This window comes from Sphaerodactylus townsendi, linkage group LG10 (genome assembly GCF_021028975.2).
Source record: "Sphaerodactylus townsendi isolate TG3544 linkage group LG10, MPM_Stown_v2.3, whole genome shotgun sequence".
NCBI classification, from domain to species: Eukaryota; Metazoa; Chordata; class Lepidosauria; order Squamata; family Sphaerodactylidae; genus Sphaerodactylus; species Sphaerodactylus townsendi.
In genome coordinates, this window is record NC_059434.1 from 8,426,457 (window position 1) to 8,452,971 (window position 26,515).

Genomic DNA, 26,515 nt, shown 5'->3' on the forward strand with positions numbered 1-26,515 from the left:
CCTTCATATCTAATTTTGTTTAGATATTCAAATATTGATTTTAATTAGTGCCTCCCTCTTAAGGTTTCTATACCTTCTACTATCCCTTAAAATATGTTCTTATTTAGCCGCTGGTTCCAGAGACTAACTGAAAAGATTTAAAAATGTGAGAAGCCCCACCCCTTCAGCACTAACTGAAAAGATTTACAAATGTGAGAAGCCCCACCCCTTCAGCAGCCTCTCCCAATCAGCAGCCCTAGGACAAGGAGAAAAAAAGAGAAACCCCCTGTTTAAAATACACTGTTTAAAAGATGTGGCTTTGAGAAAAGCCCTCTGTAAAGAAAAATCAGAGCTCCTCAGCCCTTTCTGGCCCACTTCTCAGCCCTTTCTGGCCCACTGCTGTTCTCCACTGCTCCTCTTCTCTGCTGGTTCCTTGAATTGCTTGTGTCAGGTATCCATCATAATGACAATGTGAAGAGAAAGCTGCTTTCACTATTGATTGTAATTCGGATAAATTCATTATTGCTGTAGAGCAGGGGTTCCCAAACTTTTTCAGGCTCCCCCCCCCCCCCCCCCGGCTCCCAGGCCACAACCCACGTACCTCCTCCCACTCCTTGTCCTAGTCCCTGGAGCAGAAGAAAACAAGCTTGCTTGATCTTCAGCATGAGATCTTTCCCATTTTTAAGACTGGCTGCCCTGTCACCTTTTAACCTTCTCTTGTCCAGGCTAAACATAACTAGCTCCCTAAGCTGCTCCTGAATCTAGCATGGAATCTAGACCTTTTACCATTTTGGTTGCCCTCCTGTGAACCTGTTCTTCTTTAATGTGAAGGGGAAACGGCACAGTCCAAGCTGTCTTGTCTTATTATTGATGTTTGTTTAATCTTCTGTTTCATTCCAGGTTGGTTCATGGCTCTGTTAAACACAAGCTACAGTGGGATTGTCCCCCTGAAACCCTTCCATTTGATCCTCTTCTTATCACTTTAGCAGAGGTCAGTTCTTATATTTGGTTGTTGTCGCACCATGATTATCCATGTTCGTGTGAAGCGTTTATTGTGCGGTTTCTAGAGATATGGGTCACCTACAGCGTAAATCCTCTGGTTTTGTTGAGAGAGTAAAGCACAGTGAGGGTCCAGGATTAGCTTTTAAAAAGGAAAAAATTACTGATAATAAGAGGTGAACTGCTTTTTAGTGGATAAATAGGGATTATCTTGTAAGTAGTCCTCTGAAGAAAAGCGCCTGTAGCTTTAAGAAGCAGATGTCCTCAGTGGGCTGTTGAAGTTATCAAGAGGGAAGCAACCAACAGTTAACAAGCTGCGTTCTGAATCTTCCTCTGAGCTCCTGTCCCTGTTCACATAGCTGGATCCATGTTCACATATTCAGCATTCCAGTTTGCTCACAGAAAAGGGTGAGATGATTTGGCTCCACCACCCATAAAACCTTTTGGCCAAGTGGTTGCAACCTGCAAGAGGTTACATCAAATCTTTCATCCCTTGTTTTAGTGTATTGTTCTTTGAAAAATAGTAAATAACTTTTTTGCCCTAATATGCATCTCTTAATGGCCTGTTAGAAACTCTTCCCTTCAGAACTGGGGCAGACGGCATCCTCCCTCTGCATATCCATGCCTTGGCCGTTTCCATATGCATCACTTCCATATGCCATCACTGCCTTTCAAGACCAAATATGCAGGATAGCATTTCCGAACTTTCCTCTGGGCTTCCCACACTTTTTATCAGGGGTTTATCTTTCCTTTGTAGCTCAAACAAGGGTTGCGTTCGGTCCTTGAACTTCATTAATTCAGCATCAGGCATGAAGTCGTTACGGCGACACAATGAAGAGACAAGACGCAGCAATATCAGGAAACTGGTGGAGAGAAGCCAGCGGCTCTGGCTAGTCTGTCGAGCTGGGGTCCCTGGCACCTTTATTAAGGGTTTGGGGAAGGCGGGAGAGCGGGAGAAAGTTGCGCGATTCATGACTCAGCGGAGGGCTGCGTACGTGCAGGGAGAAACGTTCCTGTCTAGGTCGAATCCACATTCAGGTATCTTGTGACCCGGGTGTCTGGGGGATCTTGTGATGTGCGTACGTGTGAGCCCAGGAGGGGACAGATGGCGCAGGCATTCCTGTGCACTTTCTGAAGCTCTACTGGGTCCGCTAACGCACCCCTACAAGGCATCAGATCTGCTTGGTTTAAACAAAAACTTCCCAGGGAGCTCCTAATTTTCCTTCCCGAACCAGTAGTGTGCCAGACAGAGGAAAACGTGGAAATGAATTCATTTGTCTGCCTTCTTTCTTCAGTAGCCTTCCAAAATGACTTGCTTGTCCAAAATGCACAGTAAATTCTGCAGCTCTTGGCAACGGGGGAGATGGCAGCACTGAGGGTACCTCAGCAGGCAAGCCCACGGCAGGCTCGTTAGCCGGATCGCAAGCAAGGGGGTGGGTGGATGAGTGCCAGGATTAGCAAGCCCACAGTGAACTTGGCATGCCAGATCAGAAACCTGGCGGGGGGGTGTGTTTTGCCTCAAGGAGCCCTTTCAAGGAGCCCAGTTAAGCCCCAGGCCGCATGTTTGACACCCCTGACGTATACAATAACAACTTGGGTATTAGGTTGCCTTGAAAGCAGTAATTGGTCTCCATAAATGTAAGGCTTGAGACTTCTAGGGGAAAAAGAGGGTGTGCTTTGGAGGGTCCTGATTTTAGATTTGGATGTTCCCAAGTAGCAAAACAATGGAACCAGTACCAAGTTCCCAACTTCCGTGAGATCAGTACTGTGAGTTTGAAGCTAGAGAATAGATTTGAAGTGGTGAATCCTCCCTTGTCAGTGAGGATAAAGAATAGACACAGGAGCAAAAGTCAGCCCTCAAAAGGAGTCCCTCAAAAGGAGCAGCAGTGGCGTAGAGGTTAAGAGCTCGTGTATCTAATCTGTAGGAACCAGGTTTGATTCCCAGCTCTGCCGCCTGAGCTGTGAAGGCTTATCTGGGGAATTCAGATTAGCCTGTACACTCCCACACACACCAGCTGGGTGATCTTGGGCTAGTCACAGATTCTCGGAGCTCTCTCAGCCCCACACCTCACAGGGTGTTTGTTGTGAGGGCGGAAGGGCAAGGAGATTGTAAGCCCCTTTGAGTCTCCTGCAGGAGAGAAAGGGGGGATATAAATCGAAACTCTTCTACTCTTCTTCTTCTACCCTTGCCATCCTGGGTTTGCCAAGCCCTGAGTCAGCAGTGCCACTGATTTTGAGCATCTCAGGGGTGGGTAACGGGTAGGACTTCTAGCAACCAGCTAGGCCAGTGGTGGTGAACCTTTGGCACTCCAGATGTTATGGACTACAATTCCCATCAGCCCCTACAATTGGCCATGTTGGCAGGGGCTGATGGGAATTGTAGTCCTTAACATCTGGAGTGCCAAAGGTTCGCCACCACGGAGCTAGGCCATCGGCTCTTGATGCCAGAGCTGGCTTGCTCCCAAACAGATCTCTCTCACAGCTCTCTTCCCTTCCTTGCTGTCTAGTGGCAAGGGGGACAGAGCTGTTTTCTCCGGTTTTTGCAGGATCTTGCTGCCTGTGCTGGAGCACAAGCTGAGGACTTGGAAATATCCCCCGTTTCTGAATTCGCATCGAAATATGTGGGAGGGTAAAACGAAAATGAGAAATTAAATGCGTCGGTTAAATCAACTGTTTTCTTGGGGGTTTGAATGGTTTGGATGTGTAAAACCAGACAAAAGCTTGCTGACTCATCTTGTATTTCATGGGCCCACCAGGTGGCATAAGTGCGTTTGGAATGTCCCTCGTGAAATTTCGGTGATCTACAATGTTGTCTGACGGTTTTCAAAAAGGATTTTTTTTAATTTGCAAAGGAAGGTGTGGCTGCAGCAGTGGCGTAGTGGTTAAGGGCAGGTGTACTCTAATATGGAGGAACCGGGTTTGATTCCCCGCTTTGCTGCTTGAGTTGTTGAGGCTTATCTGGGGAATTCAGATTAGCCTGTGCACTCCAACACACGCCAGCTGGGTGACCTTGGGCTAGTCACAGTTCTTCTGAGCTTTCTCAGGAGCAGCAGTTGCGTAGTGGCTAAGAGCAGTGACTAAGAGCAGGTGCACTCTGATCTGGAGGAACCGGGTTTGATTCCCAGCTCTGCCGCTTGAGTTGTGAGGCTTATCTGGGGAATTCAGATTAGCCTGTACACTCCCGCACACGCCAGCTGGGTGACCTTGGCCTAGTCACAGCTTCTCGGAGCTCTCTCAGCCCCACCTACCTCACAGGGTGTTTATTGTGAGGGGGGAATGGCAAGGAGATTGTAAGCCCCTTTGAGTCTCCTTCAGGAGAGAAAGGGGGGATATAAATCCAAACTCTCTTCTCTTCTTCAGCCCCACCCACCTCACAGGGTGTTTGCTGTAGGGTGGCGGGAAGGGAAAGGAGTTTGTAAGCCCCTTTGAGTCTCCTTACAAGAGAGATAAGTGGGGGGTATAAATCCAACTCTTCTTCTTCTCCTCTTTCTTCTTCTTCTTCTTCTCCCTTGTAAAACAACATTGTACCTCTGTGGCAGGGGCTGAGAGAGACGAGGCATCCATATACGTTCGTCTCCAAGGAGGGCTTCAGAGAATTGCTGTCGGTGGGAGGAGCCGCCCAGAAGGCCGTCCCGCTGCTGCCTCGCCTTGTTCCCGTATTAAAGGCTGCTTTGGTATGACTCTTCCATTTATTGTACATTTTGTCAACTCGGGGCCAGAATCATTTCAGCCACCGTCTCCAGCATATGTGTGAAAGCAGCTAAACATGGGCAGAGAACACTGTACAAAAGCTTCTGTGTGGAGGACCAAGCTGTAGCTCAGGGGTGGCACCTTTTGGACCACCTCTGGGTCCTTCTGAATCCTAGAGGCTTTATAGTAAATTGAAGATCTGGATCAGGGGTCTGCAACCTGCGGCTCTCCAGATGTTCATGGACTACAATTTCCATCAGCCCCTGTGTGTGTGTGTGTGAGAGAGAGAGAGAGAGAGAGAGAGATGGTATAGTCAAGAGACTGCCTTGACTTTAGCATGTAACTAGCTATAACCCGTCTCTTTCCTTTTATTTTAAAGGCCCATTCAGATGGTGAAGTCTTTGAAAGAGGTCTGACTGCTTTGGTACAACTGAGTGCTGTCATTGGCCCTGCACTGAATGATCACCTGAAGCATCTTCTCTCAAGTGTGAGTACAACAATATGTTGTGGTTGCTTTTCCCCCCGGCCTTTGCAAGGCAAGCGGCTTTAGCTCATGATACATTATCATTTGGATTGAATATGATAAAATACATTAAAGGCAGGTTGGCATCTGGGTGCTGTTGGATCAGACTGTGGGTGTGGTGGTGGTGGTGGTGGTGGTGATGGTGGGGTGTGTGTGTGTGTGTGTGTGTGTGTGTGTGTGTGTGAGAGAGAGAGAGAGAGAGAGAGAGAGAGACCACCAAGGACTGCCAGGGTTGCTATGCAGAAGAAGAGGAGTATGGATTTATACCACACTTCTCTCCTGTTTGTAAACCACTCAAGGTGGTTTACAAACGCCTTCCCTTCCTCATCCCACAACAGACACCTTTTGAGGTAGGTGGGGCTGAGAGAATTCTGAGAGGACTGTGACTGGGCCAGGGTCACCCAGCAGTCATCATGTGGAAGAACGGGGAGACAAATCCATTTCAACAGATAAGAGTCCACCGCTCAGATGGAGGAATGGGGAATCAAACCCCATTCTCCAGATTAGAGTCTATCTGCTCCTAACCACTATACCACAGTGGCTGTAGCAGACCATCTCTGTTCAGTTGCCCTAAGTTAGCTGCGACTCGACGGCACTTTACTCACAGACGTTTATATTCTGCTGGTTGGTGACTATATTAAATGATTGTTAGATTAACTTCCTAACATACACAACTGAAGTCCCACCAAGCTAGTGCAACGCAGCAGCCACGCACTGTACCTTTCCAGGTGCTTCACAGCTGCCTCCACCACCACCACCCAATCATTGCAGTCCTTTGCAGCTTTTTTGTGCTCCTGAGGCTGCTGTCGTGAGCAGGACTGCCTGTCCCCTCAGCCACAATGCTCACATCACCTCGGGGACCTTCCTCAGGTCTCAGATATTCTCAACCTGGGTCGCACCCTAGGGAGCCTCTGCTAATGGTTGACTGGCCTTACAACAAGCAGTCACCAAATAGCCTTCTCCTCCCTGACCCTCTGGCTCCCTGGGGGTTTTATGGCTTCCTTCTCCCCTCCAGCCCCACCCCTGAGCCTGCTCCTTTGGCCGGGACCTTCACGGGCCTCCACCTGTAAAGCTCTGCTGATCCGCCTTCTGCTCTTTGGTTCCTGGGAGGAAAGAGCTGTTCCTCCTGCTGGGCTGTCTTCCTTGCAGTGGGTGGGCGGCACTGAGACAAGCCCTGCCTTTCTGGCCCTGGCTGGCCAAGTCCTGCAAGTAAGTGGTTTGGGGCGGGGCTGCTAGGGCAGTTGGGGAAAGCTTCATTGGACCTAACTGGTGTGGCCTGGACTAGACTCAGGCCGTTTTGGTTACTCCAAATCAGGGGTCTTCAAACTCTGGCCCTCCAGATGTTCATGGACTACAATTCCCATGAGCCCTACCACTTGGCCATGCTGGCAGGGTCTGGTGGGAATTGTAGTCCATGAACATCTGGAGGGCCATAGTTTGAAGACCCCTGCTCCAAATGTACGGTGTAAAGCGGGGTCAAACACGCAGCCCCTTGAGAAGTCGTATCAGGCCCACGAGCTGCCTAAGGCAACCCCATCGCCCCCCTTGTAGCCTAGCGAGCTTACCGCAGGCTCACCAGTCTAGACTCCCACCCAACCCCTGCTCCTGATCTGGCCTCACAAGCCCGTTGCGGGCTGATCAGTCCACCCCCGACCCACCCACCCACTCCCGATCTCAATCTGGCTTGGCGTGCCATCCCCCTGTGCCAGTGTAAGCTGGTAAGCCTGCTGCAGGCTGGCCAGCTGAGGCAGCACCCCCCCCCCATGTTGATTTGGGCTGGCGAGTCTGCTGGGGGCTCGCTAGCTGAGGCCTCCCCCGGGCCTGGCCTGACCAAGTCACATTTATGTCATGTCCGGCCAGTGGTGGGATCCAAAAATTTTAGTAACAGGTTCCCATGGTGGTGGGATTCAAACAGTGGCGTAGCGCCAATGGGGCTGGGCGGGGCACGACGGGGGCGTTGGCGGGCATTCCGGGAGCGGGGCATTAATCATTTCTCTGTTACTGGAAAAAACTCTTACTGTAAAAAAAAGTTCCTAATTTCCAGCTGGTATCTTTCTGTCCATAATTTAAACTCATTCTAGCAAGTGCTATCGTCTATTGCCAACAGAAACAACTACTTCTCCTCTAATTGACTGCCTGTCAAATACTTAATACTTTCAAATACTTAATTTTGTTTGTAGAAATCAAAAGAAGGAGACTTTCCTTAAACAAGGAACTTTGCCATATTTCTGAAACATGTTTTTAAAACAGCCCACCAGGGAGAATTATCCCGTTTTCTACCTTCGCTAACCAGCCACATAGGAAACAACAGGACTTTATGATTGTTGGACCTAATGGAATTTCTAACGGAAAAGCGGACCCAATTGGTAACCCCCTCTCGGCACACACAAATAATTAGTAACCCACTCTCGGGAACTGGTGAGAACCTGCTGGATCCCACCTCTGTGTCCGGCCTTTGTGACAGTTGAGTTTGACAGCATTGGCCTAAAGGATTCCCAGTTATCAGTCAATGTCGTCAGAGCTTCATTCACACTCTGGAAGACTTTCTGTCGATAAATGATATGTGCTGCAAAGATCTGAACGGTTTGAAATATCAACACCCACTGCTGTATATTTTCCTTTCGCAACAGCTTTCCAAGAGGCAGATGAGCAAGCAATTCAAAGAGCAAACAACAGATGCTTTGCAGAAGCTGGAGCAATATGGCGGGAAGGTGAGCCAATCTCAGTGATCTGACCCCCCGCAGGAGAGCTGGGATAAAATTGATATTCCTGCCCTCTGCTCTGCTCAGTTGCCTGTCGGCTTCTCCGCCGATTTGAGGTCTTTGAGTCAAGGTTTCGTAGGTCAGTGAGAACAGTTACTCTAGGAGGCGTTGTGGTAAAATGGGTGGATTTTGTGCTGGGAAAGATGTTGAAAATTAGACAGCCTTTTCTTGATGTAAATTTTTGATGTGTCCGTATTTAAAGTGCTTGATACTGTTCTGATCACTCGCTGCCAAAATAAAATTGTAGCCTTTGGGGGGCGGGGTCAGAAAAGGGTAACTGATAAGACCATTGGAACACCTCCCCTGTAGTAAAAGACATTGAAGCTTTTAAATTTAGCAGCTTGCTGACTAACTGACCAGGTTTCTTTCTCTGCTGCCTCACGCGGGACTTGGCCAGGTCGAACATCACCGTCTGGCCTGGCAGAGCCTCGCATGAAGTGAGGCACGGCAGATGGTGGTACCTGATGGTCCTGTCAGAGGGCTGGACTGGGATTTTAGGTCATTGGCTCACTGAGAGGCATCCAGGTTCTCTTCACAATTAGTCTTGGCCCTACCTGTGAGGTAAGTTAGGCTGAGATTGTGCAACTGGTCCATGTCCTTCCCCCCCCCCCCCCCGCCCCCGCCCCAGTGAGTTTTCAGGGCAGAGTGAAGATTTGAGGTCATAGTCTGAAACTCTTAACTACCGCACCCTGCTGACTTTTGTGGAATTGCTGTTCTTGAGCAGTAGCAAGCAGTGAGACCATAGCGAGTCTTGCTAGTCGTATAACAAGTTATCCATGGGTCTTGCTGGATCTGATTCCAATGAGTACTACCTCAAAAGCAAAACAGCCCAGGAGAAGGCCCTGTCCCCTTCTTTTGCTTACAGAAACCAAGCCTGTTGTGGTTGCCTAGCAGCAGCCACTGAGGACATCAGCTTCTTGAAGCTACAGATGCTTCTTTTTATCATTTGTGGGTTTTTCAATCTTCTGGGGGTTTTTTTCCCTGATATTACAGATTTTTTGCAAGCTTGTTGTATTTTTTCCAAGTTTATAGAAAAATCTCTGTTTATGGGTCCAGTCTCTGGATTTAAGTATTTTTGGATTTGGCTGACTTGGTGACAGGAGGATTTATCTAGGTGATTGAGATGCATTCCTAAATCCATGTGATTGCTATAAGATATATGTAACCAGCCTGTTACCACTGCTTTCTTTCCTTGATCTTTATGGCTTCACACACTGAGTAGATAACTAGGCTCTCTCCTGACACTTTGGTCTCATGAGAACCGGGATTGTTTCCATTATCTCGTGGGGGCAGGATGCCAAGTGATCTGTCGCCGATCTTGGGGTGCCAAACTAACTAATTCTCACATTTCTTGGGGAAATGGGAGGGGGGACTAACATCGGAATGAAGGGGATAGCAAAAGCCCGATTCGCCAGAACTGGCTTTGTCAAGCTGGGTGCTTCGAAGCCTATCAATAAATGCGGCTGGCCAACAATACAGAGTCTGTTTATTGCTTCAAGATCTGAGACCTAACCCTTGCTTATTAGAATACAGACAAGCAGGGAGATGCAAGAAACTTGCATAGAGGAAGCAGCTTTCCCCCCCTCCCTTGCTGTCTTCCCTTCTCCTACTCACACTTCTCTGTCCATCTCCCCATCTCTCTTTCTCCCCTCTCCCGTCCCTCCTTTGACATCTTTTTGGGCCAACCAACCAGACTCCCCTCCCTCGCCATATCCCCCACACTCACGACTCTTGCCTCCTTACTGCTTTGTCGGTATGCTGTTTGTCCTTCCCCCACAGTCTTGAGCGCTCTGCCTGGCCACCTCCCCCCTTATCCCAGAGTTCAGCTGGGCTCGTCCCAGCTGGGGTGGGGTCAGAAGTGCAGCAGAGAGCTGCGCTGGTCTTCAGGGCCACAGCAGTAAATACTGGTAGCCTAGCAGCTGTGGTAGCATCCCCAGAAACCCTGCTAGGGGTCTCATTGTTGAAGACAGGTAACGTGCCTACAGTGTCTTTCCCTCACAGCAGAAACAATGCCCACACATGTGAAGTAAATGGTCCTCTGATCCAGAGGATTTGCACACACACACACCCTTCAACTTTTCCAGCTGTTTCAGCTTTTTCTGCAAAACTGGATCCATTACCAAATTTGTAGAAAAAAATCTTTCTGCTGTGTAAATGGGCCCAATCCATGGATTTAGATGTTTGCAGATCAGCCCTCTCCCTTCACTATTAGGTATAAGATATGGAGTTTATTGGGGGATTTGGTACAATTGGGGGGGGGGGTGTCTTTATTTAGCAAGCAACCACCAGTAAATGCTAAACCATGGAACAAGTAAACCGCACATTCCTCACCCAAGCTAACGATAAAACAAACAGCAACTACTAAAAATTGATCCAAGTTTCTGCTGTTTCAAGCAGGAGTTACTTTCAAGTTAACGGTGTTAATGTGGAGGAAATAGGGGAATAGGACAGAGAAGTAGAATCAGAATCAGAAGGACAGAGACCAAGGAGTCCAGTCTTCCAGGTACAAGGCCTGAATTGCAGAGAGGAGCAAAATGCCAACTCTTTATGTAGTTCAGTTCAGGATTCAGTATGTTGGGAGCCAGGTTGCAGTCCAGTTGCTAGCCAGGATCAGACTTGCTTGCTTTAAAGCCAGGCCGGTCATACTGTTTCATGCCTGTTGGATAGGGTGGGTTCATTTCAGTACAACGAAAGGTCGCAACAAACTTTGGAGTTATCTGGAAAGAACTATGGAACTGACTGAATTATCAGGAAATGGCCATATTCCTCCACCTCGAACCCAAGTCTTGACCAGAAATGAGGATTCACAAGCTATGAGGGTCTTTTCAGACTACACTGCGGGATATCTGGTGTTCCTCCTTTTCTAGAGTATATAGCTTGAGAGCTTGTTTCTGAATGTATTTCAAGACAGCAGAGGCCAAGCAATATGACCACTTGAAAATCTGTTATCGCCACAACGGGGTAAAGTATTGCACTGAAAATCCTGTAATAGCAGGGGACCTACTGAGCAAACTTTCCTATGATCCACAGCTGTTTTTACCTTTAGCTAAGATCTGTGTGATGCAGGCATTGGCATGTTGCCCTTCAAAAATAGTCTTCTCTTCCATTTCCTTCACAGTAACTCCTGTTCCAAAGAGGGATGGGTTAAAATTATTTTAATAAATTCCAAGCCTATCCCTAAGGCAGTGATGGCAAACCTTTTCGAGACCGAGTACCCAAACTGCAACCCAAAACCCACTAATTTATCGCAAAGTGCCAACACGGCAATTTAACCTGAATACTGAGGTTTTAGTTTAGAAAAAACGGTTGGCTCCAAGGTGTGCATTACTTGGGAGTAAGCGTGGTGGTAGTCGGTGGCTTTGCTTTGAAGCAATCATGCAACGCTTCGAATGGGTGAATCATGACCCTTAGAGGGTTTAGAACAGGGGTAGGGAACCTGCAGCTCTCCAGATGTTCAGGAACTACAATTCCCATCAGCCTCTGTCAGCATGGCCAATTGGCCATGCTGGTAGGGGCTGATGGGAATTGTAGTTCCTGAACATCTGGAGAGCCGCAGGTTCCCTACCCCTGGTTTAGAAGCAAGCCTCATTGTCAGCAACCGAGCTTACTCCCAGGTAAAGGATTGTGCTTTAGTTCTTCCCATGAAAATCAGTGGGGTTTAACAGAACAGGATTACCTACATGTCGTGCCCAGCAGCCCAGGCCAGCCTAGATGTGTGTGTGTGGGGCGATTTTCGCTCCCCCCAGCATGATGAACTCTGCACGCATGCCTACAGAGAGGGCTCTGAGTGCCGCCACTGGCACCCGTGCCATAGGTTTGCCATCACTGCCCTAAGGGAACAGGAAAAGCATTTTATATAAATCAGTAAGATTAAACTGATGAGGCGCCAAAGGGAAACATTGTTTACCTTTTTACAAAACAGATCAAAGGCCCACTCCACATGGGCCTGCGAAGTGGCGGCACACCAGTGTGATACCGGTGTAGCCCTTGGGCCTTTCGCAAGTTTCCGTGCAGGTGGCCCTGGAGCCACCACGGCCCGTGGAGGTGCCTTCACCCGGATGTGCCACCATTTCATTTTAAAACTTACCTTCTCCTCCCTCCACAGCTCTGCAGGAACGAGGGGACACCCCCCCATGGCCATGGCAACGCCTCGGGGGTCAGAGGGCAGGAGGTGTGTCCCCTCATTCCTGCAGAGCTGCACAGGGAGGAGAAGGTCAGTGTGGGGGAAAATGGACACGCCTAAAAGCAGCGCCTCCCAACCAGTGCTGTTCGCTCGGCACTGGGGGCAAAATGCTGTTTTTTAAAAAAAACTCGCTCATTGAGTGAGTTTTAAAAACAGTGTTTCCCCACAGGTTGGGGGGTGGGGGGGAAGCACAGTGCTGCCTTATTTCAGAGGCGGCAGCTGTGCAAAGCGCTCCCCCGGATTGGTGTTTTCACCGTTCCTGGAGCTCTGTTTTTGGCCCATGCGGAATGCGCCTAAGACTTCCAAAAACCTGTCTGTCCAACATTCATGACTATTTTGCTTCTTTCTGATGGCAAAGTAGTATTCCAAGCATTGGGGGTGGGGGAAGAGAGGTCCATTTCTTGTGTTTATCATTGCACATCAGTTATGATTTACAATGGTTCATTTCAGTGTGTATATATACTGTTTACCTTCTCAATTCTCCTTTTATTACCAGGAAAGCTTGGCTATTATAAAATCTAAAATTCCAACTTATTGTTCAATTGGTTTCTGAAGAGAGTTGTGAAGAAGAACGTCCCCTGGGACTGTCTGTTCTACTGTGACCTCTTTGTCGATAGGACACTGCTCTCTCTTGCGGGATACGAGGAATGGTCAGCGCTGACGTGAAGAGTAGATATGCTTCTCAGTACTTCTAGCAAGAGTTACAGATCAGTTCATCCGGACGGGATAATGGAGTCATGTCTCTTTGTCAAATGTAACTATGAAGAAAATAGAGATATTTGCTGTGTATTTATGTGTTTGCTAAATGTGATGCATTAAATGTTGTGGGTATAGTCCAACTCAAGTCAAGTACTGTTACAACCTGTTGATTCAGTAGAAGGGTGTTAAACAGGCACTCAAGTCTTATCAAATGGGCCAAAGGGACTTGAAAGGGCTCGAATCTGCTCCGGGTGCGTCGTGCTTCATTTATTTTGAATCAGACACTCCTTGCCTTGGGCTCAGAGAGAAATGTATTTTTATATTGTTAGGTTAAAGAGAGATTTCTTTCCCTAAGGATTAGAAAAAATGTGTGAAGTCTGTTAAACTTCACGCAAGCCCTTCCAGGAATCTACCAAGTTTTACATTAATGTGCTAAAATTGCTTCACTCTTTAATTTGAAACGGTGGTGAGATTACAAGTATCAAAAGATAAAATTCAGAGATTTAACAGGTACTTCTTGGAGTATTAAATTTTTGCAGAATAAATTTGTTTTGTGACTCCTGTCCATATCCTGGGGGCGGGGGGGAAGAAAATCCCAGACTTGCTGCACCTGTACGCGTTTTCTTTTATTATAAAATGTGCACATTTACTTTCACAGCCTTACTATAGCAAGTTTCAGGTGTATATGAATTGTACTACTCGTATTCCTACACTGGCGATACCAGAGTATTCTCCAACCATTCTCTGTTGTCCGTATCTGTTTACCCCAGAATAGATACGTTGATTAATGTTGGCAGACACCATTGGCAGAAATTGCTGTACTCCTGTAAACTCTTCCAATTCTTTGTGTCGGAGTGTTGTCGTTAAGATTGGCGCACGTCCCAGACAATTAATATCCGGCTTTTAAAACAGACGTATTAATTAATTAATAATACAGGCTGCTGTGGGTTTTCCAGGCTGTGTGGCTACAGTCTGATAGTTTGTGCTCCTAACATCTAGTGTGCATCTGTGGCTGGCATCTTCAGAGGAATGTCACAGTTAGGAGCAAAAACGATCAGGCCAACCTGGAAAATGCACAACAGCCAGTGAAAGCCTGTGACAATATGTTAATTAATATTGCTTGGATTATGTTGGAAAAACATGGACCTTCAATCACGGTGAAGCGCCAGAAAACTGGCAGAGCAGGCAGGGAACCAAATGAATTGGCTGGCATCTCTCTGCTCCCTCCCTTTCTTTGCCCTTCTCTCTCTCGCGCAGCTTCTGGCCTTCACAACTTGCACTTTTCCCTGATGGGCGCTGTCTGTAGCTGAGTCGGCCTGGCCAATCCCTCTCTGTCTCCTGTGCTGTTGTATTCACCCCTTGCCCTGACAGTCACCCTCCCTCCCTCTGTGGAGCCTTCCTTTCTGTGCTCAATGACGACGAATGGTAGCCAGTTTTTAAATAAATATTTATTTCCCAAACCATTTGGAGGATACGCAGGAGGAAAAAAAACAAAACTCAAGAGCCTGCTGATACAGTGATTGTTTGCCGTTACTGTATAAGTATCCTGAGCGGCGGACCTTTGGAAGCTTAAAAGAACATTCTCTTCCATTTAGCAGCAAATGAGCTCACCAAATTAAGAACTAAACAGCACTCTGATTTTCTTTTCTTGATTTTAAATCAAGAGGCAGTCATCTCAAACGCCCGTAGAATTACGCACAAACATGTAGCAATCTTGCTGACAGAAAGAGGTTTGCGTTAGGCAACTAGCAAATTACCTGAATCATTTAAAATGTTTACTATAAAAGAACATCTTTTTTTCTATAAAATGAGTGATCATGAATTTTAAAAAAAGCAGATCACTACATTGAGAAACACAGGGGGCAAACTTTCCCCAGGCGGGTGCTACCTTTGAAAGCTCTCAGTGCAGTGTGGCATTGTGGGGCATGGAAGGTCCAGGCACACCTTGAACTCGCTACTTGAGGGCCGAACATGAGCCCTGAGAAAGGCATGCAGAAGCCGCCTAGTGCCTGGAACCACTGGCCAAGTGGTGGTGTTGGGTACAAAAAAACGGAGAAAAAAAACAGGGCTCTTGCCTTGTAAAGAGCTCGCCTTTTGCTGAAAAGCATGACCCCAACATGGAAGTAGCTGTGTGGGGATTGTGGGAAACAGTTTTTTTTAAAAAAGATCATGAATATAAAGTGTTTTACATTCTAGAAACTCATCTGCAACAAATGAGTAAAACACCCTGACTTTTCCCATCCCTGCCTCTGCCTCTCGAACTTCTACGAAGATTGGGGTGGCCACAGCGCAAGTTTTCACATTGTTTGTCTTTGGCATCTTCTCCAAATCCAGTGTGGTTTCAAGAACATCTACAAGAGCATAGATTAAAGAGGAATGTTTGATCTCAGCTAGTGGGAAAAAATGCAGTCTCGTTACCGAGGCTTATTAAACAAAGCTTATTTGCACTATACACATCGCGGTGTAAAGCAATCCTGTTTTATGGTTCGAAGTGGAGACGCCTGTATGGAGCTGTTGCTGCTGAATTGTTCATAATGTCCGTTCGTTGAAAGAACTACATGGAGTTAAATCACATTTTCAAAGAGCTGCATGGACCGCATTATATTTTCATCCTGTAAAGAAAAACACAGCACCTGATTAGACAAGGAAGAAAGTTAAAATTCGAATATTTTTTTTTAAAGGCAGAAAACATTTTCATTGAGGAAAATGGGCCTGTCCCCATCATGCCAAAAGATATTGCTTAAAAAAAAAGTTTCCTCCGATGTCTGGCCAACACAAAAGGCGCGTGTGAATTACCACGAGGCGGAGTTGCTGATCGGGGTGGGGGATTGGAACGAGCCCAGCTGGCACTGCCCAGGCGAGGGCGGAACTGGAAAGGGAGCCACTGTGGGAAGGGGCAGCGTCTTCGGAGGAAAGGAGGAGCGAGCTGAGGCTTTAAAGGGGCTTGCCCTCCTTTGTTCAGGCCATGTACTCGCCAGCCGACGATTTGCCCGCCCACTTCACCCTGCTTTTATATGTTAATGCATGCTGTTATGTCATAGCCCAGTTTGCGGCGGTTTGGCGCATGGGTATTGATCTGGAAGGGGAAGGGGGCTAGGGAGCCGCGCCTTCCCATGGGAACGGCAACAGCGACAAGAGGCGACCGCCCTGTCGAACTAGGCCGAAAGGGGGAACATCTCTGGCCAGGAGCAGCCGCCCGGCAGAGCCCCACAGTAGATTGAAGCTCGGGACTGGGCACCCGCCCTGCTGAGCTGCAGCACGTACCCGCATGACCAGATCCAGACCCATGCTTAGCCTCACGCTTCTGCTCAATAAAATGGCTATGGCCAATTTATTACCCCAGCAATGGTGTGATGTGTATCATTATAAAGGGGCTTCGCACAAGAAGTGATCCACCCTCGGGCAGCAATGTAATTTGTTGCAGGCTATTAAGTATAAGAGTCTTCAACATACTAGCAGGGAAAGTGGCCCTTTTCCAGATATTTCAATGGTACCATATAAACTATTTTTTGCATAGGTTTTTGAAGAGGTTTTATTTTTATGACATTTTATTTTACTATAGAGATTTTATTTACTATAAATATTTTATTTATAGTATTGATTCTGACATTATGGAAGAATGGAAAATGGAAAATCCTTCCTCCATTTGGGTATTTATTTTATTATTTAATATTTTATTCTTGCAAACCTGTGGTAGGAATAATTAATGCTTTGACTTGTAATGAGCAGGGTTTAGAGCGGCATATCTCTCTATATAAAAATCTATCAGTGTGTTTTTCTGCTGACAGGTAATCTCCCAAACTACTGGACCGATTGCTTTGAAATTTTCACACAACGTCGCATTCGCGTGCGGCCAGGTTTCCATACTGTTTCCACACCTCCTGTCGTGTACATGTCACAACTGTGCCAGTTATTGTGTACATGACACACCTGTGACAGTTGGAACCACAGTTCTGTTCCGCAACAGCGCCATCTGCTGGCCGTCAAAGCTACACCCTCTGATACAAGTGAGCCAACCATGCCTTCCTTGAAAACTACTGCCCTATGGAATGAAAGGGATGGGGCGGGCCATCTGCACATGGCCCACCCACCCTAGTGGAGGAAGGGGAAGGTGAGGGAGGGTCCAAGGGTTTGCTGGACCAAACGCTCTGAAATTTGAACACAATGTAGCTCATGCCTCCCAGCGTGTTTTACGCTAAATAATTCGCCTGCAACGGAAGGGAGTGAAAGGGACAGGACCAGCCACCTGCACACGGCCCGCCCACCCTAGCAGAGGAAGGGGAACATTAGGGAGGGACTGGGAATTAATTAATTGGGAACGGGAGAGAGAGAGGGGAGCGAGGGGCCCCTTGCCCCACCACTCCCTTGCAATCATTGTGCAATGACACATGTTTGAACCATTCACTTCCCCTTTTCTTTCTTTTCCACTTCACCAGACTCAGCCACAGCAACGTGTGGCCGGGTCTGCTAGTAGCAATATATACAATTAAAAATACAACTGGATATAAAAAATGTAAGTTACTGTTCGTAAAGAATGGCACCTTCCCCTTTTTACCCTGAGGATATGGTTAATAACAAACATAAAATCAAAAGAACAGAAAATATAAAATAACTTCAAAGAACATTAAAGACATAAAAACATATAAACAGAGGAGGATAAAAAGGAGCCATTAATTTTTACCAGGGAAGTGGAAAGCAATTTGTATACATGGGATTACTCCACAAAAGGGAGTTAACTGTTTGGTTTCCTCTGGATCTTTCATGAATTGTCCTGCGTTTGAGAACATATTTGCGAGAGCTGAGGGTGAAACAGCAAAGGGTGGATTTCGGCCCCCGTTTCACACATCTATAAAGGGATTGGTAAGGGGATAATATTTCAAAACCAACTCACCCCCCCATCCTCCCCAATCTTGGTGTCTGAATGGGGACAACAGGTTGAGGAAAAGCCCACGGGACAAACAGGGAAAGATCCCCATGAACATATTTTGCTGTACTGATTGTGGTGGGGTTTCTGGTTTTCTGTGGTCGTGGTCTGGTAGATCTCGTTCCTAACGTTTCGCCTGCATCTGTGGCTGGCATCTTCAGAGGTATATCACAGAGAGAAGTGTGCACACTTCTCTCTGTAATACACTTCTCTCTGTAAAGTTATCTAGGCAGCAGTAAGTAGCATCTCCTTGCAGGTGCTCCTGTGAAAACTTTGGACTCCTGTGGAAACTTTGTGCCTAAAAAGGATAAGCAATGGGGAAAGTACGTACAACAGAATGTAATACATCATTTGTATTGTAAAATGTTGTATTTTCTTTGTCTTAGAAGGAGTCCCCTATTGTTTCCTCTTCCTCAAGCTTCCCAAGAGCAGGATCTGGTCCGTTGCTTTTTACTCTTGTGTAGCTTCAGATGAAGTCTCCTTGCCAAGAGAGAGCTGCCAGAGGGCTGGACAAATATGATACTGGCAGGGTTGGGTGCCACTGTAGAAAGGGACGATTCTTAGCAGGTCTACTTAGAAGTATTTCCTGTGCTATCCCATGGAGCTTACTCTCAGGAAAATGTGTTTAGGATTGCAGCCATTATTGGTTGGAAAAAAAACACTGCACCCATTTTAATGGCATCTCCTTTTAAAACATAACTCTACTTTTTACATGTTTGAGCTTTTGGCTTTTCTGTGGCCCCTTGGCACACTACCTGTATTGCTTAATAAACCCTGTTCAAAGGAGAGCCATAATGCTCGCCAGGTTTAATGTTATGCCTTCTGCCTTGTTACATGGCAGATTTAATAAGCAAGAAAAGGCTAAAAGATTGTGCCCATGTAACGATGGCTCAGTTGAATCTCTGCCCCACCAATTACTTCACTGTCTCAGATTCAAGGAAATCAGATCCAAGTATGTGAATCTTACTCCTTTACATTTACCCAATCTCCCCGATTTAATTAGATTACACTACTTGTTGGACAACCCTGATCCTCCTCTCTGTATGATAGTGGCAGACTTTCTCCTGGAAATTACTAAACGCCAGTAGATTTCCTTCGATCTGTATTGTATATGCTTTTTAATCTGTTTTTTATTACTGTTGTACTGTTGTCTATGCCAATAAAGGCTTGCTTCTTCTTTTCTGTGGCCCACTCTGCACGGGTCAACAACACCAGTTCAGGCCTGGTAAAAAACAGTGGTTGTGAGGAGAACTTTGCATGGCTGCCACCTCCGAAATGAGGCAGCACCACTCCCCCCCCCAAATCGGTGTTTTTGAAACTAGTGAGTTTTTTTTAAAAACACCGTTGTGCACCCAGTGCCGAGCAAATGGCATCGGGTAGGAGGCGCAGCTTTTAGGCATGTCCTTTTTTTTAAAAAAAAAACTTACCTTCTCTTCCCTGCACAACTCGGGAGGGACGAGGAGATACACTTCCTGCCCTCTGCCCCCCAAGGTGTTGCCATGGCCACAGGAGCGTGCCCCTCGTCCCTGCAGAGCTGCACAAGGAAGAGAAAGTAAGGTTTTTTTCAAAAAGGATGCGCCTCTGTGCGGAGGCGCCTTTGCAAGCCGCAGCAGCTCCGGGGCTGGCCGCATAAAAGCGGGCGAACAGCCCTGGGGCTATGCCAGGGTAACTTATCCCGGTGTCCAGCCACTTTACTGGCCCAGTGGAGTGGGCCAGTGTCTCTCTGCAGACAGCTGCAAAGAAAAGCAATGAATTCATGAAAGTTGAGGCAGAGCAGCTCACAGAAGCAGCAGCCGTGGGGTCGAGGAACCCTGACCAGAAATTAAAATCCAACAGGTGTCCAAGAACTAACCAGGTTTATTTCAACATACATTTTTATGAGTCAGAGCTCATTTCATCAGAGATACAAACAATTATCTAGGGGCGTTTCCCCACTCACCCTGATCCCCCCTATGCCACGCGCTGCTCTCAGCGCATCCCATCTCTCAGCATCCCAGGTGCGCAGAGCGCGGGGTCATCAAAAGGCGCCGTTAAGAGCGCCTGGGATGCTGCGCGCTGAGGGGGTGCGACAGCGGCAGCATCGGGGTGGCTGTGCTGTCGCCGCCCCTGTCGTGGGGAGTGCCAGGGGACCCCGCGCTACTCTCCTCAAGAAGCGCGGGGCTTAAGGTAAGTGGGGAAAGGCCATTTTTGGTGGACATTAGGTTTTCCTAGATCATAACAGTATGGAGGGTGCAGTGTTGTGTGCACGGCATTGCGTGTACTTCTCTCTCACACTCAAACAATGGCGCTACCACATCCAGAGTGACAACTGGAACGCGGCGGCCGCCTACTCACTTTTTGGCAGCTTTCAATGAATTCATCCATGGTGACGACGCCGTCTTTATTTTTGTCCATTTTCTGCCGAAGAAGAAATGTATGTCAGCTCAATGTTATGTTAAGACCGTCGCCCTGCATAACACTTGGAATACTGGGTGTATGTATGTTCAGATCAGTAACATGCACAAACTAGAAACTCCCTGCATGATAGAGAAGAGCGGCCACAGGTGTCAAACTCGTGGCCCTCCAGATGTTGTGGACTACAGTTCCCACCATCCCCTGCCAGCATCATGCTGGCAGGGGATGATGGGAACTGTAGTCCATAACATCTGGAGGGCTGCGAGTTTGACACCTGTGGAGAAGAACCTCCGTCACTTACCCACTTTTGACTTCGGGGCAAATGATGAATCACAGGGTTCTAGATTCAAGTCATGGGCTTCTCTCTCGCTTCTGTCATAGAGTTTTTTCTGCACTGCAATGCTCACTTCCTGCACCACAAGCATTTCTGCTTTTGTAAGTGCTCCCTGGAAAATACTGATCTTGGGAACCCAGAAATACGAGGGACATGCGATGCGAGCACCAAGCAGAGAAAGACCTCTGCAGCAGCCAGAGAGAAGCACCACAAGCTTGTGCTGGGAAAGGATGAGGTTGAAGTCTAATAAAAAAAATAAAAGTTGTCATACAATCAGAGCCTGGGTCTCCAAGTATTAAAGGTAAAGGTGCAACCCGGTCCAAACCTCAACCCAGCAAGAGGACACATTTAGGTGTGCAATAATAATGGTGAGAGAACCTTTGAGGGGCACCACACACCAACCCATACCAGGTAGAGGTTCTCTCATCAATTTCAAACCTCTGTCCGAAGTTTTGAAGGAACGAGCTCAACCATTGTTAGGCTGTCCCAGATACCCCCTCACCGACAAGGCCAGAATTTCATGACCAACCAAGTTTAACACTGCTGGGAGATCAAACAGCAGCAGCCCTGACCTGCCTTGGTCCACGTGTCTCTAGAGCTCGTCCGTGAGGGCAGTTAGAGTCGTTTTTACCCCATGGCCAGGTCAGAAGCAGGGAGCCTCCTTCAAACTACTGAGTTTGGATTTATATCCCCAGCAGTGGCGTAGGAGGAGGAGCAGTGGCGTAGGAGGTTAAGAGCTCGTGTAACTAATCTGGAGGAACCGGGTTTGGTTCCCAGCTCTGCCGCCTGAGCTGTGGAGGCTTATCTGGGGAATTCAGATTAGCCTGTGCACTCCCACACACGCCAGCTGGGTGACCTTGGGCTAGTCACAGTTCTTCTGAGATCTCTGAGCCTCACCCACCTCACAGGGTGTTTGTTGTGAGGGGGGAAGGGCAAGGAGATTGTAAGCCCCTTTGAGTCTCCTGCAGGAGAGAAACAGGGGATATAAATCCAAACTCTTCTTCTTCTACTACTGGGAAAATCCCAGTGCTGAGGGAAAGACTAAGTTTACTTCAAGAGGGGCCACACCTTGTCCACAATGACTTTTACCAACCTGGATGGGCAAGGATCCAAGAAGCACAAAGTGGGATTTGCAGCTCTCAGGAAGGATTCCTAATAAAAGTCATCAGTTTGGTAACCATCACAGAACATGCCTCTTTTCTGATCAACCTACCTGAAAAAATGTTTCCACGTGTTGCCTGGGTGCGTCTTCTTTGAGAATAGGGTAAGTGCATTTCCCCATCATATCATATATGGCTTTCATAATATCAAGCATTTCCTGTGTATCAAATAAAGAAACATGTCGCCTTAGAAAGGACAGTATGTTGATGTGATGAGGTTAGAACAGAGGACAGACTTCATTTAAATCCCCACTCAGCTACAAAACTCATTTGCATGTGCCCGGCCTCTTGTAATTCAGCCTAGCCTAGGTTGCAGGAGAAGAGAATTTGAGTATCACTACCTGGAGCTTCTCTGAGGGAAAGGCAGAATAAAAACAGTGCTTTCTTGGGGGATGGGTAAAAGGTTGCGCTGATCTCTGCCAACTCCCCCCATCAGAGGCGTAGCTCCAAGGGGGAAGGAGGGGGCGCAATGCACAGGGCATGCACTCCTGTGGGGGTGTGGCAAGGGCATTTGGGGGCATGGTGGGGGTTCCGAGGTGTTCCGGGGGTGTTCCAGGGTGGGTTGGGAGTGGAGGACGCATCAGTGCACCAGACGCTTTCCCCCCTTGCTACGTCTCTGCCCTTCATACAGAGGTGGGATCCAGCAGGTTCTCACCAGTTCCTGAGAGTGGGTGACTAATTATTTGTGTGTGCCGAGAGGGGGTTACTAATTGGGTCTGCTTTTCCGTTAGAAATTCCATTAGGTCCAAAAATCATAAAGTCCTGTTGTTTCCTATGTGGCTGGTTAGCGAAGGTAGAAAACGGGATAATTCTCACTGTTGGGCTGTTTTAAAAACATGTTTTAGAAATATGGTAAAGTTCGTTGTTTAAGGAAAGTATCCTTCTTTTGATTTCTGGAAACAAAACTAAGTATTTGAAAGTATTAAGTATTTGCCAGGCAGTCAATTAGAGGAGAAGTAGTTGTTTCTGTTGGCAGTAGACGATAGGACTTGCTATAATGAGTTTAAATTATGGACAGAAAGATACCAGCTGGAAATTAGGAACTTTTTTTTACAGGAAGAGTTTTTTACAGTAACAGAGAAATTATTATCACCCTGCCCCCGGAATGCCCAGCCACGCCCCCATTGTGCCCCGCCCAGCCCCATTGGCGCTACGCCACTGTTTGAATCCCACCACCATGGAAACCTGTTACTAAAATTTTTGGATCCCACCACTGCCCCCATAGGCATTGGCAAAAAAAACCCATGCCAGTATTCTGTACTGATGTGTGTGGGTGTGTCAAGTGCTGTCAAATTGCTTCCAATTCATGGCAACCTTATCCATCAATGTCCTCCAAAATGTTTTCTCATTAACAGACTTGCTAAGGGCTTGCAAACTAAGATCTACGGCTTCCCTTATAATGTCGATCCATTTTGGACCTTCCTCTTTTCTTGCTACCGTCAACCTTTCCATCATTGTCTTTTCCTTTGACTTGTGCCTTCTCGTTATGTGACCAAAGTACTGGTGAGTACTGCCAAAAAAAAAAGCCCTGAACAAAAATGTGATTGATAGATTTGTTGCCCCTAAACCACAGTTTGGGTGAACAACAGAAGCCCAGAATTGAAAACTTTCCAGAATGCAATTGGCAAAACTGCAAAATAATTATTAGCGATTAAATCAACTGCTAGAGATTATGTGGCTGTTTTGGCTTTGGGGGAATATATTTTTGATGGCAATTGCTCCATGGCAGCAATTTAAGGGCGTCATAAAGTGGATCCCTAATAGTACTGAATTGTCAAGGTGTTTTTGAGGGTGCTTCTGCCCCATTTATCTGCTGAAGGCTGCCTCCAAAGGCCACTTAGATTTCAGAAGCAGAGATGAATGCTTGGTCCAACTCTCCTCACTTGGACTTTGGAGACAGGGGAAGGCGCAGAGATGAATGCTGAGCTTGGCTGAGCCAAGCCAAACGTTCAGTTCTGTGGCTCAAAATTTTTCAGGATCAAATTTAAAAGACCCTGAAAAATGTAAAAAACCCTATAAAGCGAAGAAATGTCTTTTACCAACTCTACAAGGAACAGAACACAATAACCTGTCTTCAGGAGACACACATAAAAAATGTGGAGGAAAAATACTTAAAGAACAAAAAATTAGGAACACTATTCTATTCCTCATATAAGAAGAAGAAAAGAGGCGGCGCCTTATATATAAACCTAAATTTGAACCCTAAAGAAATACAAAAGGATAAGGATGGTAGATACATCATTGTAGAAATAAATTGGACAAATGTCAAAATAATTATAGTGGGGGTATATGCCCCCAATTCACAAAAATCGGAATTTTATAAGAAATTGCACGAGATCCTACTAGAATATTCAACCTGGAAAAAAACCTGGAAAAAGGTTGGGAGAAAAAAACAACCCGTACTGTTAACCCAAACCTGAAAAATGTCAAAAAAGCCATATTGTTAAACATGAACCTGAAAAATACTGAAAAAATGGCGCATAACCCTACTTCACAGTGCAATCATAGGCAAAGTTATTCCTGTCTGCACACTGAAATCAATCATTGTGCTGTTAGACTAGTAGCTGATATCTGTGTATAGATTGTAGGATTTTTTAAAAAAGAAATCTAGTGTCTGGAGAACCACAAGGAAGATGAATGCTTGTGCTGTATAGTTCAGGTTGTCAGTTCCAGCTGGAGAGCTCCTCAGATTACGATCGATCTCCAGGAGTCAAAGTTCCTCTGGGAAAATGGCAATTTTAACAGGTGGACTCTATGGCATTATACTCCTCCCACTCTCCAAACCCTGTGCCCCCCGGCTCCACCCCCAAAATTGCCAAGTATTTCCCAATCCGGAGCTGACAACCCTACATCTAATATGTGGCATCTAATTAATGTGAATAGAACATCTATGGTGATGGCTGTTTTCAGAACACCGCGGAAGGATCTTTCAGTTGTGGGAGGTCCTTATAACAGATCATGGGACGGGTCAGCTGAGCCAGCTGAGAAGTCCTAAGAGACTATCGGGTGTGGCTGCTAAAAGGAACAAAATGGTCTCTGGGAAGGCTGAGGCCAAGGCTGCCGCTTTTGAACCAAATATCTCACAGCCCTGGCAAAGGAACTTGGTGATAGAGTCCAATTACAGTGAGTGAAAGGTCTAAATCAGGGGTGTCCAACTCTGGTGCCCCAGATGTTCTTGGACTACGATTCCCATCAGCCCCTGCCAGCATGGCCAATCCTAGTCCATGAACATCTAGGGCACCAGAGTTGGACACTCCTGGTCTAAATTATATAGACAGTCTCGCATGTTTACTTCCTGAATGACAGTTTGGTATCTTATGCACCCAGTCAACCATAACAGTCATGCTTTGGATGCCCCCACCTTCTGAGATCAAGCAGGTAGCAACCAAGGACACTCCCTTCTCAGCTGTTACACCAAAACTCTGGAACTTTCTCCCAAGGGAGATTCGCTTGTCCTCTTCCGTTGCTGGCTTCCACCGTAGGGCGACATCTTTTTTTTCTTTCATTTGGTATTCACACAATGATCCATCCTTCCTAACCAATGCTTTAACATTCTGAGTGTATTTTAGCTCTGTTTTTTCAAAGGGACTCCTTACCTCTTTTGTTATATAGCCGTCCTTATTTATGTCATATAAATTAAAAGCCCAGTTAAGTTTTTCTTGCACTGTCCCCCGGAGCAAAATTGAAAGTCCCATAACAAAATCCTGAAAGAAAGACAAAAGAGGATTTATTATTATTATTATTTGTTCAATTTAATAGACCACCCTACCTCCGAAGGGCTCAGGGCAGCTCACAAAACAATCAACATTTAAATACATCAAATAGTTTCAATTAAAACAATAAATAAATTAAACATTAAAACACTAGCAGCAGTGATCTTCCACAATTAAAATAAGTAGATGATGTCCGGCATTAACCCCCCGGGAGGGGACTGGCCGATATTCAGTCAGCAGATGACAAAGCTGTAAAGTCAACAAAGAATTTAGGGAGCGTTTTGGGGGGGAGGATCTGGAGTGACTTCAGAAAGGGAGAGAACAGAAAGCAAAGAACAGCCAGTTGTGAGCAAAACATCCTTCCATTGTTAACTGAAGGGTTATTTCACCTTCTCCCTTTGGAACTGGAAGGAACAAAATGTTAAAGGTGACAGTCCAATCAACTCAGCCAATTCTAAGACTCTTTGGCTGTTTCTGCACGGCCAGAGCAGCAACTTCCTACCAGCTTAAATAAAGCCGGTGAAGCGCCGGGACCCCTTGCACGGACCCGTGCGGGCAGTCCCAACGCCACCGCTGCCCACAGGGGCGCCTCTGCACGGAGCCGCCCAGGGTGTTTGCGAGGTACTTACCTTTCCTTCCTGTGCAGCTCTGGATGGCTAGAAAGACACACCCATGCTGCCCTCTGACCCCCAGGGGGGTTGGAGGGCAGCGTGCGTGTCTTTCCAGCCATCCAGAGCTGCACAGGAAGGAAAGGTAAGTGCCTTTGGAACACCGGAGGGGCCAAAAGCGGCGCTGTAAGGATGGCGATCCTGCCTGGTTCTCTCCCAGCCAGCTGGCCTTGACGGAATGCCTCCAGCCGGGCGGCGGGCCAGAATCGGCAGCAACAACCTTGGTGGACGGCTTATCTTGCTGTCCAGGATGAGCATTCCGTTCTCATGAGGGGGGAGGATTCGGGTATGTTATAACCTGTAGTTTGGGCGGGAGGTCTCATTCCTGTCATATCGTGTGTGTGTGCTTTCTAAGATAGTCTGAATAAACGGACTTATATTCAAAAAGCTCTTTTATTTTCTGCTCTTTGGAATTCCTTACATTATGACAGGAATCCCATTTTAACCTTTACTGTTACATCGAAGTGGATCTCTGGTGTTCCGACAT

The 26,515-nt window shown here is 46.9% G+C and overlaps 2 protein-coding genes across 2 annotated transcripts in view; one reads left to right on the forward strand and one right to left on the reverse strand.

Annotated features, from left to right (window-relative positions):
• Positions 1 to 871: 871 nt before the first annotated feature.
• PACRGL (parkin coregulated like) lies at positions 872 to 13,384 on the forward strand (the record flags this gene model as incomplete). The annotated part of the gene is made up of 5 exons (XM_048509462.1): positions 872 to 970; positions 4,518 to 4,652; positions 5,048 to 5,155; positions 7,822 to 7,902; positions 12,633 to 13,384. Coding segments are annotated over 5 exons (480 nt in total), but the record flags the coding sequence as incomplete, so codon positions are not given.
• An 879-nt stretch (positions 13,385 to 14,263) lies between these two features.
• Positions 14,264 to 26,515, reverse strand: part of KCNIP4 (potassium voltage-gated channel interacting protein 4) — a 33,526-nt gene continuing 21,274 nt past the window's right edge. The window contains exons 3-6 of the mRNA XM_048509461.1: positions 25,244 to 25,351; positions 21,701 to 21,805; positions 20,094 to 20,156; positions 14,264 to 15,447 (exon numbers count right to left, since the gene is read on the reverse strand). Coding sequence (XP_048365418.1) covers positions 15,400 to 15,447; positions 20,094 to 20,156; positions 21,701 to 21,805; positions 25,244 to 25,342 — 315 coding nt within the window. The 5' untranslated portion in view covers positions 25,343 to 25,351 and the 3' untranslated portion in view covers positions 14,264 to 15,399. The remainder of the gene's footprint in view (positions 15,448 to 20,093; positions 20,157 to 21,700; positions 21,806 to 25,243; positions 25,352 to 26,515) is intronic.